At 47.9% G+C, this 16,885-nt stretch overlaps 1 protein-coding gene across 1 annotated transcript in view; it reads right to left on the reverse strand.

Annotated features, from left to right (window-relative positions):
- Positions 1–12,419, reverse strand: part of MCTP2 (multiple C2 domains, transmembrane 2) — a 104,111-nt gene extending 91,692 nt beyond the window's left edge. Inside the window, exons 1-3 of the mRNA XM_009995347.1 lie at positions 11,952–12,419; positions 6,798–6,860; positions 5,582–5,690 (exon numbers count right to left, since the gene is read on the reverse strand). Of these exons, the coding sequence (XP_009993649.1) occupies positions 5,582–5,690; positions 6,798–6,860; positions 11,952–12,419 (640 nt within the window). The remainder of the gene's footprint in view (positions 1–5,581; positions 5,691–6,797; positions 6,861–11,951) is intronic.
- Positions 12,420–16,885: the final 4,466 nt, after the last annotated feature.

Raw genomic sequence — 16,885 nt, forward strand, 5'->3', positions numbered from 1 at the left:
GAGAGGGGAGAGGGGAGAGGGGAGAGGGGAGAGGGGGAAACTCCACATCTCAGATACTCTTCTTGCATTGCTTATTGCTGTAAAGTGCTTACACACTTTACAGGAAGGAACAGGGAGCATATGCAGCTAAGCCAGACTCTCAGGCTGATGCACTGCTAGAGAGCAGGTACAAGGAGAGAAGCTACAAAAAGTCAGGGGCTGGGGAGACAACAGACAAAAAACACACTGTATTGCAAGAGGCAAAAGGTGAGGAGGAAAATATGAAAGGGCACATGTTAACAGGGATAAAATTACAAAGGAAAAAAGTAAAATAAAATAATGATCTAGTAAAGTGAAGGAGGAATTTCAATCACACCAAAGGGAACATATCCTGGAAAGAGCAGTGCATCACGAGTCCAAAAGTCTGCAAAAATACCCAGAAAGTTGGGAAAAAGTCACATGTTGTTCTTATAGCCTGTGGGTTTCAGCCCAACTACTGCTCACCTTTGCTCAGCCAAGTGTAATTAATTCTTCCTTAATAACTGCTAAGCACATAATGAGTCAATTCAGGGAGAGCCCTGTGAATTTGCTGAGAGAACCAGGAGTTTCCAGAAAGCTGTTTTCAATGGCAGAAACACCCCTCCTTTGTCACACACCTTATATTCATATGCACTCACTCAAGATACAGAGTTCATACATTGGAACAAAACAGAGGCAGAAGCCAAGACCGAACTGCAATGCAAGAGGCTTTGTCTGCTAGAATTTCAAGCAGATCTCGTTCATCACTTCGTGCCCTAAAAGCTGCTGTGGAGCTGAAACACACAACGCAGCTAAAGCTGCTGCATCCTCGCCCAGCTCTGAACTCGTGGCATCTCGGGCAGAGACGGAGCCGGGAGCTGAGGCGGGAGCTGCAGGGGCCGAGCCCGGCGGGGCCGGTGCCGGTTCCCGGGGCCGGGGCCGGTTCCCGGGGCCGGTGCCGGTTCCCGGGGCCGGGGCCGGTTCCCGGGGCCGGTGCCGGTTCCCGGGGCCGGGGCCGGTTCCCGGGGCCGGTGCCGGTTCCCGGGGCCGGGGCCGGTTCCCGGGGCCGGTGCCGGTTCCCGGGGCCGGGGCCGGTTCCCGGGGCCGGTGCCGGTTCCCGGGGCCGGGGCCGGTTCCCGGGGCCGGTGCCGGTTCCCGGGGCCGGGGCCGGTTCCCGGGGCCGGTGCCGGTTCCCGGGGCCGGGGCCGGTTCCCGGGGCCGGTGCCGGTTCCCGGGGCCGGGGCCGGTTCCCGGGGCCGGTGCCGGTTCCCGGGGCCGGGGCCGGTTCCCGGGGCCGGTGCCGGTTCCCGGGGCCGGGGCCGGTTCCCGGGGCCGGTGCCGGTTCCCGGGGCCGGGGCCGGTTCCCGGGGCCGGTGCCGGTTCCCGGGGCCGGGGCCGGTTCCCGGGGCCGGTGCCGGTTCCCGGGGCCGGGGCCGGTTCCCGGGGCCGGTGCCGGTTCCCGGGGCCGGGGCCGGTTCCCGGGGCCGGTGCCGGTTCCCGGGGCCGGGGCCGGTTCCCGGGGCCGGTGCCGGTTCCCGGGGCCGGGGCCGGTTCCCGGGGCCGGTGCCGGTTCCCGGGGCCGGGGCCGGTTCCCGGGGCCGGTGCCGGTTCCCGGGGCCGGGGCCGGTTCCCGGGGCCGGTGCCGGTTCCCGGGGCCGGGGCCGGTTCCCGGGGCCGGTGCCGGTTCCCGGGGCCGGGGCCGGTTCCCGGGGCCGGTGCCGGTTCCCGGGGCCGGGGCCGGTTCCCGGGGCCGGTGCCGGTTCCCGGGGCCGGGGCCGGTTCCCGGGGCCGGTGCCGGTTCCCGGGGCCGGGGCCGGTTCCCGGGGCCGGTGCCGGTTCCCGGGGCCGGGGCCGGTTCCCGGGGCCGGTGCCGGTTCCCGGGGCCGGGGCCGGTTCCCGGGGCCGGTGCCGGTTCCCGGGGCCGGGGCCGGTTCCCGGGGCCGGTGCCGGTTCCCGGGGCCGGGGCCGGTTCCCGGGGCCGGTGCCGGTTCCCGGGGCCGGGGCCGGTTCCCGGGGCCGGTGCCGGTTCCCGGGGCCGGGGCCGGTTCCCGGGGCCGGTGCCGGTTCCCGGGGCCGGGGCCGGTTCCCGGGGCCGGTGCCGGTTCCCGGGGCCGGGGCCGGTTCCCGGGGCCGGTGCCGGTTCCCGGGGCCGGGGCCGGTTCCCGGGGCCGGTGCCGGTTCCCGGGGCCGGGGCCGGTTCCCGGGGCCGGTGCCGGTTCCCGGGGCCGGGGCCGGTTCCCGGGGCCGGTGCCGGTTCCCGGGGCCGGGGCCGGTTCCCGGGGCCGGTGCCGGTTCCCGGGGCCGGGGCCGGTTCCCGGGGCCGGTGCCGGTTCCCGGGGCCGGGGCCGGTTCCCGGGGCCGGTGCCGGTTCCCGGGGCCGGGGCCGGTTCCCGGGGCCGGTGCCGGTTCCCGGGGCCGGGGCCGGTTCCCGGGGCCGGTGCCGGTTCCCGGGGCCGGGGCCGGTTCCCGGGGCCGGTGCCGGTTCCCGGGGCCGGGGCCGGTTCCCGGGGCCGGTGCCGGTTCCCGGGGCCGGGGCCGGTTCCCGGGGCCGGTGCCGGTTCCCGGGGCCGGGGCCGGTTCCCGGGGCCGGTGCCGGTTCCCGGGGCCGGGGCCGGTTCCCGGGGCCGGTGCCGGTTCCCGGGGCCGGGGCCGGTTCCCGGGGCCGGTGCCGGTTCCCGGGGCCGGGGCCGGTTCCCGGGGCCGGTGCCGGTTCCCGGGGCCGGGGCCGGTTCCCGGGGCCGGTGCCGGTTCCCGGGGCCGGGGCCGGTTCCCGGGGCCGGTGCCGGTTCCCGGGGCCGGGGCCGGTTCCCGGGGCCGGTGCCGGTTCCCGGGGCCGGGGCCGGTTCCCGGGGCCGGTGCCGGTTCCCGGGGCCGGGGCCGGTTCCCGGGGCCGGTGCCGGTTCCCGGGGCCGGGGCCGGTTCCCGGGGCCGGTGCCGGTTCCCGGGGCCGGGGCCGGTTCCCGGGGCCGGTGCCGGTTCCCGGGGCCGGGGCCGGTTCCCGGGGCCGGTGCCGGTTCCCGGGGCCGGGGCCGGTTCCCGGGGCCGGTGCCGGTTCCCGGGGCCGGGGCCGGTTCCCGGGGCCGGTGCCGGTTCCCGGGGCCGGGGCCGGTTCCCGGGGCCGGTGCCGGTTCCCGGGGCTCCCCCCGCTGCTTGGGCTGCGGGAACGGCCACGAGAGGGCGAGCACGGCCCGGCCGTGGGGCCCCCTCACCCCGGGGAGGGAGAACGTGAGGGAAAAGGGCTGAGGACACCGCATTCCGGTGACATCTTCCTTCTCTTTGAGTAGGGGCGGAACCTCCCCCCAAGCACATGTGAACGGGTGGGTTTGAGAACTGCTTGGAGAGGTGTGTTTGGGTTTTTTTCCAGAGCAATGCTGATACTGTAATCGTTGAATGTTACATGTTAGAAAAATTACAAGACTGAAGTTAAACCTGATATCGGCTACAGGTGCTGGGATCATCTTCTCAGCCTGTGGTTTTCATGTGAACATCTTGTTATTTAACATATAGCACACTCCAGATGGTATTTGCTATCACCAGCAGGTCGAGGGAGGTTGCCTAGAGAAATTGTGGATGTTTTATCCCTGGAAGTGTTCGAGGACAGGTTGGATGGGGCTTTGAGCAACCTAGTCTAATAGAAGGTTCCCACCACGTTAATGAGGACAGCTCTGCCTTCAGCCCAAGCCGCAGCCTGACCCGCAGGACCCACCACCTGCTGCCAATGCTCCTTCAGCCCGAGCCCAGCAGCTCTACCCAGCATCGTGGTGGAGGGAGAAGGGGGAAGTTGCAATCTCCTGGCTCACAAGTTCTCTCTGAGATTTTCTGACACTGGAGAGATGAGCAAAGCTGACAGCTTCCCGCTTTTGAAAGCACATTGCAAAAGCACAGTGGTTGCAGGTCAGGCCTGAGGGTCACACAAAGATCCTAAGTAACCAGTACAACAGCAGAGACCTATCCAAATGTGCATCAGGGCACCAGCAGCATTTCATTTTTCTAAGGAAACACCACAACATGATGGTGACTGAAGAGCAATCATTAAGTCACTATTCCCCCTGCTCCCAGTGTCTGTGAAAAAAAAATAACAAAACAACACAACAAACCAATAACAGGAATTTCATTGAATGATGCACCACATCACATAGTTTACTAAATGAGTGGTAATTTACCACAAAGCAGAGACCCACCAAAATGCTTTTTTTCCCCTTGTTTATGCTATTTTGTTGTGTTGTCCAATGCTTCACTAAGACAAACATTTACTTTCTTACACAGCCTAGAAAAAACTATACTTTGGCTTCTTCAGAAATACTTCTCTGCTGGAATTGCTCATTTATAGCATCTTATTCATATAACTGGCTGGATGTGTCCTGGCTTGTGCAGCTTGCAAGCAAATCTGATTAACTGCTACACTGTTAGGAAAGACATGCTTTTGTTTAAAGATCTTAATCTAAATATTCATTTACTCCTTCGAAAAGCTGGGAGCTGGGAAGAAAAACAAGCATATACTTGGCCAAGAGTTACTGTTTGATGAAGATATGAAAAACCAGCATAGAATACGTTAACTGAGATAATAGAGAAGGGAAATCCCAACAAGAAGCACTTCATGTGGGGAGGTTTCTAAATCCATACAGGTCCCTCCAGATGCAAACCTTCAAAAGGCCTTCAAGCTGTGCAACCTTATTTTCTTTAAAACTCTATGAATAAACCTTACTGTTCTATCACAGGAGAGAAATTGCTCATCCACTTTGCAATGCAAAATTATTAGAATTGTTTCCTCATGCATAAGAAAAATGAAATGAAGAGAATAAATCTAAAATGCAGAAAGACTGGACATATGGAAAAGCACTCTGACAGGTTCAGATCAAAGGTCCTGGAGCAGCAGTTGCTGCAGAGCCCTACAAGCCTCTTCTGGGTGCTCAGCAGGACAGATCTTCCCTCACCAGAAACTACTGCCTGGCAGCTTGTAGGCACTTTTACTCCCTGTTGCAACAGCCTGGAGAAGAGTCAGACTAACAGCAGGCACTTTCACAGTTTTTCTAGGAATTCCCCAAATCTTTACCAATCTGTTTGATATATAATTGGTAATTTTTCTTTGGCTTTTTGTCATTTTTTTTTTAAGTGTTGTCCTCTTAAGGCTACATCCCACATTGCAGGGGATTGTTGGCTTACAGCCCTGCTCCCATACTTTCCCTTTTATTAAAATCTTTGTAAATAACCCCAAAAGCATGCCTAGAACAGCTCCATCTTTTAACAAATTTCAAAATACTCTTTGGTTTTGTTTTTCTTAAGCTCAAATAGAATTTCTCAAGATGAATGACTCCATGGTTCCTGAACAGACACAGATGCCAAGTGCAGCCAAGGCAGTGATTGCAGCTGTGCAGTCACGCAGAAGGAGCAGCAGGCAGAGCACAGCTCCCTGCCTCTGTATCTAAGGTGGATAAACCAAATCATTGAATGTTCTCAGCCAGACCAGGACACAAGGTAATGACTTGTTCCTTCAGAGGTAAGAAAAGAAGCCAACTGCTGCCAAACTGAAGTGAGAGGAGAGCCATGTGAATTTGGAAGAAAGCAGCTGAAAGGTGGGGCTCACCACAGCGATCTCTGATAACCAGGTTCCGTCCTTCCTTCAGGTGGATGGTCAGCAGGTAGGCAAAGGGACTGGGCAGGTCACTCAGGCAATCATTTGCTTCCTCTAGAGCCTAAGGAGAACAAAGAAATCAGTCACCACTGCACACTTCCTGAAGCAACCATGAATGAAGCAGGTGTGCTCTCAGTTCTGCAGAGACAAAGTTCTTGGCTTCCCTTAGGGTGATCCTTTACAGGAAGAACAAAAAAAACCAAAGAAAACCAAAACAAAATAATCCACCACATTTCTTTACCAGGCTTTGTGTTTTGTTTTGTGGGGGTTTTTTTTATTATTTGGTTGAGTTTGGGTTTTTTGATGGTTTAACTCAAAAGGTCCTTTCCAACCATGACGATTCTGGGATTTAAATGATCAGCATCAGGCACATTCAACAAAAGAAGGGGTAAAACAGGGAGGTTTGTACCTGAAAATGGGTGATAATATTAAGATCTAATACATGCCCAGGTTTTCCAAATCCTACCATTTTCCTGCATTCTTTTTTTTTCCCCGAGCTGTTCATAGTGCTTTCAGGGAACATTTCAAGATGAAAGGGACTCATAAGGATAATCAAGTCCTTTTGTACTCATCTGATGAACTCCCGAGGAAGTACACATTTAGTATAGTTACTGAGAGGATGGAATTTCTTTACACTTTGCTTGCTCACTAGGAATGCTAGTGGTAAAGTTTTGAGGTAGCAAACTCAAGAGAAGTCTTGTTCCTCAGAGATGCTACCAAGGTTACACATTCAGCAGGAGCAGCAGCATCCAGTCAGCACATCTGGTGAAAACAACCTGTCCTTATTTTATTCCAGTTTGTTCCTGGGCTGCTACTTCAGAATTTATGCTTGATGCTCTCAGCAGTTACCAGTGCAACATGGAAATTATAGACTTAAAAAACCCCAGAACATTCAGGTCTATTAAAACATTAGCAACTGCTTTAGACTACCAAACAAAAAAAAAGCAAAAAAAAAAAGCAAAAAAAAGCCCCAACAACAACAACAAAAAAACCCCAAAACACTAAACAAACCAAAAACCCAACAAACAAAAAACACCACATTGGAGAAACCTATGGAAAGCTTCTTCACCTGCTGGGTTTTTTAGCCTGTAAGAAGCAAAGAACCTAAACCTAAAGTAAATTCTGCTTCTGATCAAGTTTCAAAATGCTTCAAAATGAAAGGACTTACCAGTTGATCATCAAAAATTTGAGATGATATGGAAGAGTCTAGATCCATTCCCCCACATGGATACTATAAAAGATACAATTAATTAGACAACAGTAATATAGGGATCAAGAAAATATTCATGCATATGTGTAACCAGTGAAATTCTTTTACTTCTGCTTAGAGAACCTTCCCCTCTGTAATTCAAAGTACATTTCTTTTTCCTGTTTTACAATAACTGCTCTAAGTCTCTTGAGTCTGATCTAAAAATAAGTGCCTGCTTCCAGCTATTGGAACAAATTCTTCTCCTCCCCTGTAGAGACCTGTGCTTTCAGTGCTGCAGGTCTTCACTACAGACTCTCCTGATGCCTGAAGGTTATTGCACTTGGTGTTGCAACGCTGGCCCCTAATCCTGAGCAGAATTTTATTTGTTGAATCTCCAAGTGTCCTCACTAATATGAAATTTAAAATGCCAGAAGTGATGGCAACAGCAGCAATACCCAGGGGTGGGAGAGCAGGAAGGCAACGTCCAAGAGAAGGTTTTCTGAAGGGGGGTGCAAAAAAACTCAAGCAAAAATAGTTTAAAAGAAATGGTCAAAGGGAAAGGGGAAAAAATATGTTGAACACATACTCCCCCCAGACTTTTGGCAGTAACTGAAAGACCCAGAGAATTTTTATCTAGTTCCCAGTGTAAGAGAGGAAGTAAAAAAAATTCTTCCGAAATACTGACTCATTCAGAAACTTGAGGCTCTGGTGACATGGCATCTAGACTGGAGAAACAGAAGGGATTCACTGGTCGAGACACCTCTGATGCTGTTTTGACTGCTAGAACAGGCTTTGATCATCGTTTTAGCAGAAGAGGACCCACGTGCCTAGGCAACTCTTTTGGCCTAATGGCAGGGCAAACACAGCCCATTCAAATACCAAGATTTGTGCTAAGAAGAACCTGTCTACAGAAATGCACAAAAGGTGGAACTCAATCCTCATGGGAAAATGTTATTATGTGCAAACCTCTCAGATGAGATTTGCTTTGTGTGGAACACTGTACAAATATTAAAATAAAGAATCAGAGATCATAAATCTTAGACATGTTGATACACTGAAATAAATATTCTTGTCTGTAATTCCTCTCGTCTTCCACCCCCCAAACACATACATTGTATATCAGGAAGTACAGTGATCCAGCATTGCAAGTAAAATTTCACTTGCATGACAGACAGAATTTAACATTACAGTTCCCACAGTAATCGTAACTTGGCCATCTTGCAAAAACACATTAAAGGTAGAAAAATTATCATCATAAAGAGCAGCAGCAGAGTTTTCTTGCACAACAGAGCTGAATTACAGGTGCTAAGGGAACCCTAACTTTGAATTTCCTGCCTAGTGTGCATAAAATCTCACTTGTGTGCATTAAACCCACGGTTTCTCATAGTCTCTGGCTTCACACGAATCTCCTTCAGGCATCATCATTGACACTGATAATGGTTTCTCTTAGCTTATTTTACATGGCATAAACACAGAATTGGGAGAGCTGGGCAGAGAAGAACCTAATGAGGTTCAACAAGGGCAAGTGTAAAGTTCTGCACCTGGGGAGGAAGAACTCCATGCACTGATATAGGTTAGGGGTGGACCTGCCCTCCTGAGGAAAAGGATCTGGGGGTCCTGGTAGAGAATAAATTACCCATGAGCCAGTAATATGCCCTTGCCAAGAGCAAGAAGGCCAATGGAATCCTGGGTTGCATACAGAAGAGTGTGGCCAGCAGGTCGAGGGAGGTCATTTTCCCCCTCTACTCTGCCCTGCTGAGGCCACATCTGCAATATTCCAGTTCTGGGCTCCCCAGTTCAAGAGAGACAGGGAACTACTAGAGACAGTCCAGTGGAGGGCAACAAAGATGACTGGGGGACTAGAGCATCTCCCTTATGAGGAAAGGTTGAGGGACTAGAGACTCTTTAGCCTGGAGAAGAGAAAGCTGAAGGAAGACCTTATCCAAAGAGTGAGTGCAAGGAGGATGGAGCCAGACTCTTTTCAGTAGTTCCCTGTGACAGGACTAGGGGCAACAGGCACAAGCTGGATGAGAGGAAGTTCCACCTAAATATGAAAAAAAGCCCCTTCTTTATTATGAGGATGACAGAACACTGGGACAGGCTGCCCAGGGAGGTTGCAGAGTCCTCTTCTCTGGAGATATTTAAGACCACACATGGATGCAGTCCTGAGTAATGTGCTCTAGGAGATCCGTCTTTAGCAGGGGAGTTGGACTAGATAATCTGTAGAGGTCCCTTCCAACTCTGACAATTCTGTGAGAATAACTGTATTGAAGTTACAACACTAAAAAGTACCCTCTCTGCTGGCCTGATAACACTGATAGTAAAATATTACTCTCAAAGTTATTATTTTATATGTATTCTGCCTTCTTTACTTGCATTACATAGACAGATTTTGAACAAAGATTATAATTTTAAATAAAAAGCTTGTTTATTTTTCATTTTAGCTCTATATAATGTAAATTGCTATTTTCTATGTAGCTAATTCAATGAGATCATTGAATATAGATAAATGCCCTGCTGAAAATATGGTCCTGACATCTTGATTATATCTAACTACCGTGATGGTTCTGAACTTCAAAGAATAAACAAGTGGCCACATCCACCAAGCAGGTCATAGTCTCAAATGTATCTCTACAACAATGCATCAAATAAGAGTATATAGATTAAGGGATAAAGATAAATAAAATGTTCCCCCAGACAAGATTTACCACCTCTTATCTCCTCTTGTTTTCTGAGGAAGAATGATTGCACATGCAAGGGCAGTGAGCACATCAGCAATGTGACAAAGCTATGGTTTGCCACTGACTCAGTGGAAGGTGTCAGTAAGAAGATAAATAAGTGTCATTCAAGCACTTCAGCAATGATGTGTGACCGCGGACAAAACCCCACTGCAAAAAGTGGCATTAATGGTGCCCTTTGCAACCTGAGTCCACCAGGGAGGTTCAATGCAACTGCAGTTGCTCCTTCGCCCTTCAAGTTTGTCTTGCTGGGCTGCAATGGAGAACAGGTCAAGTAAATCTCTTAGCAAATGGAAACACGGTGCCTGTGGCAAGAGCCTTCCCTGAAGACACAAGCTCTGACAGTGAGAACTCTATAGGGAGAGGTTAGATGACTGTAAAAACCACAAGCTCACGTTGAGCTCAAGCATGAGGCTCAGAAAGTATCTGATAATATTGGGTGACCAAAGATAACCAGGAAATGAGTAGGTGGCATGTGACAAGCAATTCAGGGGGAAAAAAGCTCAACCTACATTTCTGCTTTTTTTAGTTTGTTTTGTTCCAGGGATCTGCCTTCCTTCTGATTTACCTCACTGATCAGTGGGTGATGCTCACTAAAGAATGATGTGAGCTATTGTTGTGCTCCTGACAGCAACCCCACCCAGAATGAGGAGACCAACAACTTCTGCAACAAACTTTCTCTATCCAAAGTACACGGAGTGTACTGTAGCTGTTCACTGAAGTACACAAAAAGCTGAATATTGAAGTGTTTACCAATTTCAACTTCAAACATAATTCACATTTACATTTATTCAGTACTCTGTATCTATTTCTACTTTGCTTTACCATCTGCTATGTGTGCTTTATAAAAAAAAAATAATCTTTCCACATTATAAAGTTATAATTGGGGGCAGATTTTAGGAAGGAAGGTAGGATATTCATATAGCAATATGATTTGGTAGAAAAATAAATAGTAAATTCTTTATACATACAAACACATAAAGAAATAGACAATTTGGGAAACTTAAATGCTCAGACTGTGCAACTGGAGGAAACCTGAAGTTAAGCTATTCCAACACCATGCAGGTACCTCCTTCTCCTGAAGCACTTCCTGTGTTCAAACTCAAAGCAGGATTTAGGATTAACTTTGGTGCTGCTGTAATAAATTGAAGTCAGAGCTTCTGGTCTACAACAGCAGGAAAGAACTGTTGCTGCCATTAAAACAATCTGGAGAAACTAAAATGATGTGTTCTTAATGTCCAATCTACCATATATTGAGCAAGTTTATACAACTTGTTAGTAAAGTGTAATCACAGAAACAAAATTACATAGTATTTCATCTATTTTTCTTAAGCAGACCTCTGAATAATGGTGCACTCCAACAAGGTGAAGCCAATGTGTTAAGAATTTAGCAACACTGAACTGGAAGTGATGGTCAGTGACTACCAGGCTGATATTCTGCATCACAACAGACTTGGAACTAACACTGCTTTGATGAGAACACACAGGACTGCAGAACAATGAGTTCTGTATCAGAAAGGACCATTTTCCTCATAGCAGCACTAGCCATCGTTTTGAACATGCAGTTAGAAAATGTTAATTAACATGTGAAATCACCACTCCCAAAGGAGAACTTCAAACCAAAACATGTTTTCCATTTTTGCATCTCAGATGACTAAGGAAAGCAGCTACCATAACTGTTACACCTATGTTATGAGGAACAGGCCTCAAAGTTTAAAATGTAACATTTCCAATGAAAACTCAACAGGAGGAGATATAATTCCATAAAACAAAAATATATCCCTGAAAACATTCAAAGTCAGGTTGAACAGGGCTCTGAGCAACCTGATCTAGTTGAAAATGTCCCTGGTCACTGCAGGGAGGTTGGATGAGTTGACCTTCAAAGGTCCCTTCCAACCCAAACCATTCTATGATTCTGTGACACCCCTGAACATGATGCTGCACGTTCACTGTCCTCAATCACATGCTTGTTTTGGTCAATTCAAGGTTCAAGCAGAGTTCACCTCACTCACCCATCGTCTGTCACCTCTTGACTTCAGCTGGGTCTTGAGTGGGTGGATGGTAACTTGATTTTGCTATACAGCAACCCTGGTAAAGCTTTATTAACTAAAAAGAACTATAGCAAAGGTATCAGCAGCACATTTCAGAGCTCAGAGGGATGCAACAGATTCTGACTTAAGCAAGCAATTCCAACAAAACTGAGAAATCTGAAGTATCACAACCTTGCCAGAAGAAACAGAATGGAGGGCGGTTATTTTGCAGCTCCAGGTCGTGTGTGGTTTATGCTTATTCTTATCCCCCAGTTATTACTTGCCCCCTCCTCCTCCCCTTTATAGCCCAGACAATTGAGGAGAAGCACAAAAAGCCTGAGTCCGGCTGATGCCCAAGCACCCACCTCTGTCCCCTCCTCGGTCAGCGTGGTGCTCAGGCGGGCTCTCTGCAGCAGCTCAAAGAGGTCATCACTGGATTTCCTCTTCCCCTCAGACGCGGAGCTGCCTGTGACCTGCACGTCCGGGTGGGTGGCTGTCCCCTCTGTGCACACCCCCTGCTGCTCTGCTGCCCACGGCCAGTCCTCTCTTGCCAGCCTCACTGAAGCACATCTGCTCTTCAGGGACCTGGAGAAGCTTTTGGGGGAGCAGTTTGACAACACCTGAGTACTTGAATAAGTCGTTTCCTCTTCCGTAAGAGTTTCCACCTCCAGCATGTCAGGCACCGACACGCTGAGGCGTCGGTCCAAGGAGTGCACCTTCCTCTCCACCATTTTGCTAGACCTCTTCTTTGTCTTCTTCACACTCAGGTTTTGCAAGAAGGGTCTAGTTTTCTGTTTCAGCGAACCCCAGACAGATGGTTTATCCAAGTCCATTGTTGCAAGGGGAATCTCAGCAATGCCTCCTGCATGAAACGGCTTCAGCAATTCCCAGGGTGACTAAAAGGAACGTAGGAAGAAGACAAGTCAATCACGGAAGTGAACAGACCATGATTCATGTCTCATCTTCAAACTTCCAGGCACTTTTCTAAGCAGTTAAGCCAACAATGCCACACTGGTAAGTGCTTCCAAATACAATCTGGTGGCTAGGTTTGATTACTTAGGAAGCAAAGAGCCAGAACAAGTATTTAATCCTACACTAAAATGCAATGTCTGCCCACTACTTTATGATTGCTAAGAGGAAATCTCATATTCCTTCTGCTAAGTCCATATTTGCAACAAATTTGAGATTTGTCCAATTTGAAACTGTTTCTGTACAAAACTTACTGATGGGAGTCAAATCGTGATAACGTTAGTACACAAAGAAGTGCTGGCAAAGCTGGCACCTTCATGTCTGCTGATGCTTTTCCAGTCTATACAGGGTTTTTTCAGCTATTTCCTAGGCTACATGGATTCTTACACAACATGTTAGCAGACAAACACAACACAAAAATCAGCTCCACAAACCAAGTGTCTGAAGCTGAAAGGGACAGATGGGACATGTGAAATCCCAGCTGAGACCCCAAAACACTCCTTTATGGTAATTCACTGCCAGTAAAAGTCACCAATGCAGAATTAGTTTTCCTTGTAAAGAAGGAAAGGCAATTCAGAGAAAATGAGGATGGATGGATCACTTGTAGACTTTTTAAATCTAATGATCTTTGAGCAATTCATACTGAGCATTTATACAGCAGGGAAGGACAATAAATAAAAGAGCCAAAACAGAATCACTCACTGTATCTGCATTGTAAGGGAGTGGTCAAATGGACACTTCTTCTGTGCACAGGTATATCCTCATGGACAGTGTCTTTTCTGGCTAGTAGCTGAGGAACCATCCTTATTCTGTAAGGCAGAGACAGTCAAATTATCATCTAAACTCAGTGAAAAAACCTGATGAAACCTGCAGATTTACAGTCCCAAAGACACCCACAGAGCTTGTAGCTCATACCTATATCCTTAGAAATGCATACCATTAACTACACAACTGCTGCTTCCCAAACTCATAGCACGTTTACATTCTAATGTTTGCACAGTTGAAAAAAAAAATTGCTTTGCTCAGTTTTCCTGATCACTAGGGAAAATGGCAGAAGAGGCAATAGAAATGCAACTGTTGGATGAATCCAGACAGAGAAATCACTGTCTGCTTTCAAATTCCGTTCTTACATTCTATAATTTGAATGAGATTAAATAGTCAATTACTTAATAACTTAAATAATTTTATGACTAACTAGCAGAGTGTTCGGACATCTACAAAAATGCTTTAACTGTATATAAAGCTGCACAACCCTCCTCTCATTTATACTGGTAGATAAGTTAATAATATCAGCATTATATTACACACAAAAAATAAGCTTCAGTGGCATTACATGCATTCTCAAGGCAGTAACAAATTTTGCCCCGACAGGAAGGTGCACTAGAGATATATCAGCTGAATACAGTATTTTCACCTCTTTCTTCAGAAGTCAAACCCAGTATCAAAGTGCCCATGGACTCTCACAGCATCACTGAGAAGAAATCGTTTTCTCAACCTCGCAGGGAGGAATCTGAGGCACACAAAAGCACTGAGGGGCTTTCTTTTCTCACTGAGCTTGAAGTGAAGTACGAGACGATCAGATTTTCAGAAGGAGGAGAAAAGAAATAAATGCCAACTCTAACACACTTGATGGGGAGGCTGGAATGCCTGTTTTGGAGCAGCACTTCATGCACTGTGCAAGCTCACTGGACACATAGCTGAATTTGTTCTCACTGGCTGATAGATTTGAGCTTGGGCTCTTCCCCCTTTCAATAAAAAACTTGACAGGGCAACCAGAGGCTTCCTTGGTAGCATTCCATCACATGCCAAGTAATAGAAATTGTTAGGCTGAACACACTTGCACAAGACATTATGAAATGCCACTGTTGGGACTCATTTAAACAACTCATATACACTGCCAAGGCTTTCTGCTTTGCTCACCTACATGCATAGAAACCTGCTGAAATAAAGATATTGTAAATACAGGCAGGACCCAGTTCACTACATCCAAGGCTCTTGCTGCTTCCTATTCCCTTCCTGTTGTTCTCCACCCCTCTAATTTTGACGACCCACTGCTGTCGGTTTTATTTTGTTTGCTTTGAGATTGTTTCCTAGCAGCAAGATTTGTTCCTGTAGGTTTTTCCAGTTACTTTCCCCCCCAGTTGAATGCTTTTTCCAGTTATATTCCTTCAGCTGCTAGAGTGAAATGTCCATTCAGCAAGGATGGTGCAGGGACCACACTGTGTCTGGCATCCACTTGCATTTAACCCAGAATGAGCAGAGTCTTTCTCAAACCAGGCAGAATCACAGTGGGGATTCTGGGGAAAAAGGAAAAAAATAAAAAGGGGGAGAAGTTTCTGGGTTTTGGTCAAGACATCAGGGAGGGTTCCAGCTACCTGACACCTGGGACAACACAGTGGGGATATCTGCTGCCTGGGGAGTACTAGGTTGCTATCACTTGTCTTTTTAAAAATAGTTAGCTTATAAACAAATTAATCCAAATTCTGGTTATAATACAGAAATAAAAACAAGCACACAAATTGTTCCAATCTGAGAAAAGGGTAAATACAGTCTGACATCAGCCATTCACAGACTGGCACATTTTCTCTTCCCCAGTTCAAACCAAATAACCACACATCACTGCCATGACCAGAAATCTGTTCCCCAGGGCTGGAGACCACCCTCCCACCCCAGCCTAGTGCTGGAGTCAGGTGTGCCAGGCTTTCCAGGATACCAATGTGCCACACCAGCGTTGTATCCACATGCACAACTGTTCTTTTTTTACTCCCTAAGTTTTTCTCTGTTCTTCTTTCCCATACTGAGCACAATTTCAAGAAGAGATTTTTTTTTCTCTTTCATGTGAAAAGGGTGTTCATGGTACTAACGTTGCTCACATACTCCTTATCCTCCACCAGCCAGAAGTCTTTTCTCTTCCTTCCACAGCCTCAGAAGTTCAGTGCCAACTGGATCACCAAACATTCCCTAAGCAACCACAGAGAAAAGTGTACTTTGCCAAACTCTTGGTCCCAACTCAGCCTCTTTATTCTTTTCCCTGCATCTACAACACATTGTAGCAAAAATCTGAAAGAAATATTCAAAAAGAAACATTTCCTGTTATCAGTTTTAACTTTGTTGTTTTTAGTTTAATTGAATGGCTCCTTTCTTTTATGTAACAAAAAAAAAACCAACCATTTTTAGCCTGTTTTCCTCAGCCTTCTCTTTAATATGCTGCTAAATCTCAAATGCTCAGAATAACCCATATATTTAAATCTCTTCCTTCAGAGACCACTTCTGATTGCACCCCTTGTTTTTATTATACCCTCTTCTTTTGCTGTCTCCTCCTCTTTTAGGGGCAATAGAGGCAAGAAGGATTAGTGACAGAAAAGTTAGTCACAAGTCTCCATTTATATTTGATATAACTAATATTTCTAGCATTTTATATTCCCCTACACATCTTCTAATTATGGTCCCTGGGATTTTACTATATTTTATGTGCTTTGGTTTCTCTCACTATAGCACTCCCTACATACATACTCCCTCAAATTGTTATAATATTTAGAGCTAAATTATTTTTTAGATGTTCTATCAGGTGGCTATAAGAGATATTTCAGATGCCACTGAAAGCCTAGAGAATTAATTCTGCAATTCTATTTCACTTACTGTCTTGTCAGGAAGCCAGAAAAGCCACAAGTGAGAAGTACTGCAAGACACTCTGAAAATATTGTACAAGTGCCCAGTATAACTAAACTGGAAAAACACCCAAATTGATTTACATACGGGAAATTATAGAATATATTGTCTTCACTAAGCAACCATTCCCTGCACACACAGAAGAGCACAATGCTCCCTGAAGCATTCCTGAAACTCTCGCTGCTAATGTTTTTAAGAAGCCTCCTCAAAGCCAGCAAGAAGATAAAAACCCAACTGAGCACATCACCACAGCTATTACAACTTCCATAAATCTCCTCATCATTGTACTCAATTTGTTTACTCAATTAAAGTGAAAACCTTGGGTCAGTTTGCACGTCATCCATCTTCCTAATGTCTGATTCAGTCTGTATGTTCTCAGCTACAGCTGCTGGCCAACATTTAAAACCATGGTGGCTGCAAATAACAACATTCATTAAAAGCTGTTAAGATGTTCCTCACTTGCATGCATCTTAACATAGGTTAAGACTGGAACTAACTATTGAAACTCCTCACTGTGAAGCCTCTACTGAGTCTGGTTGTTTTAGCCCAGGACATTCACCCCCATCTCTATGCCCATGACTGTCCCAGACAGGCAAAACGCAAATCACGAGACAGTGCACGAGTTACAAGCAAAGCTAATTAAGGCTTCTGCTCTGCAGCA

This window comes from Chaetura pelagica, unplaced genomic scaffold (genome assembly GCF_000747805.2).
Source record: "Chaetura pelagica isolate M959 unplaced genomic scaffold, ChaPel_1.0 scaffold453, whole genome shotgun sequence".
Classification (NCBI taxonomy): Eukaryota; Metazoa; Chordata; class Aves; order Apodiformes; family Apodidae; genus Chaetura; species Chaetura pelagica.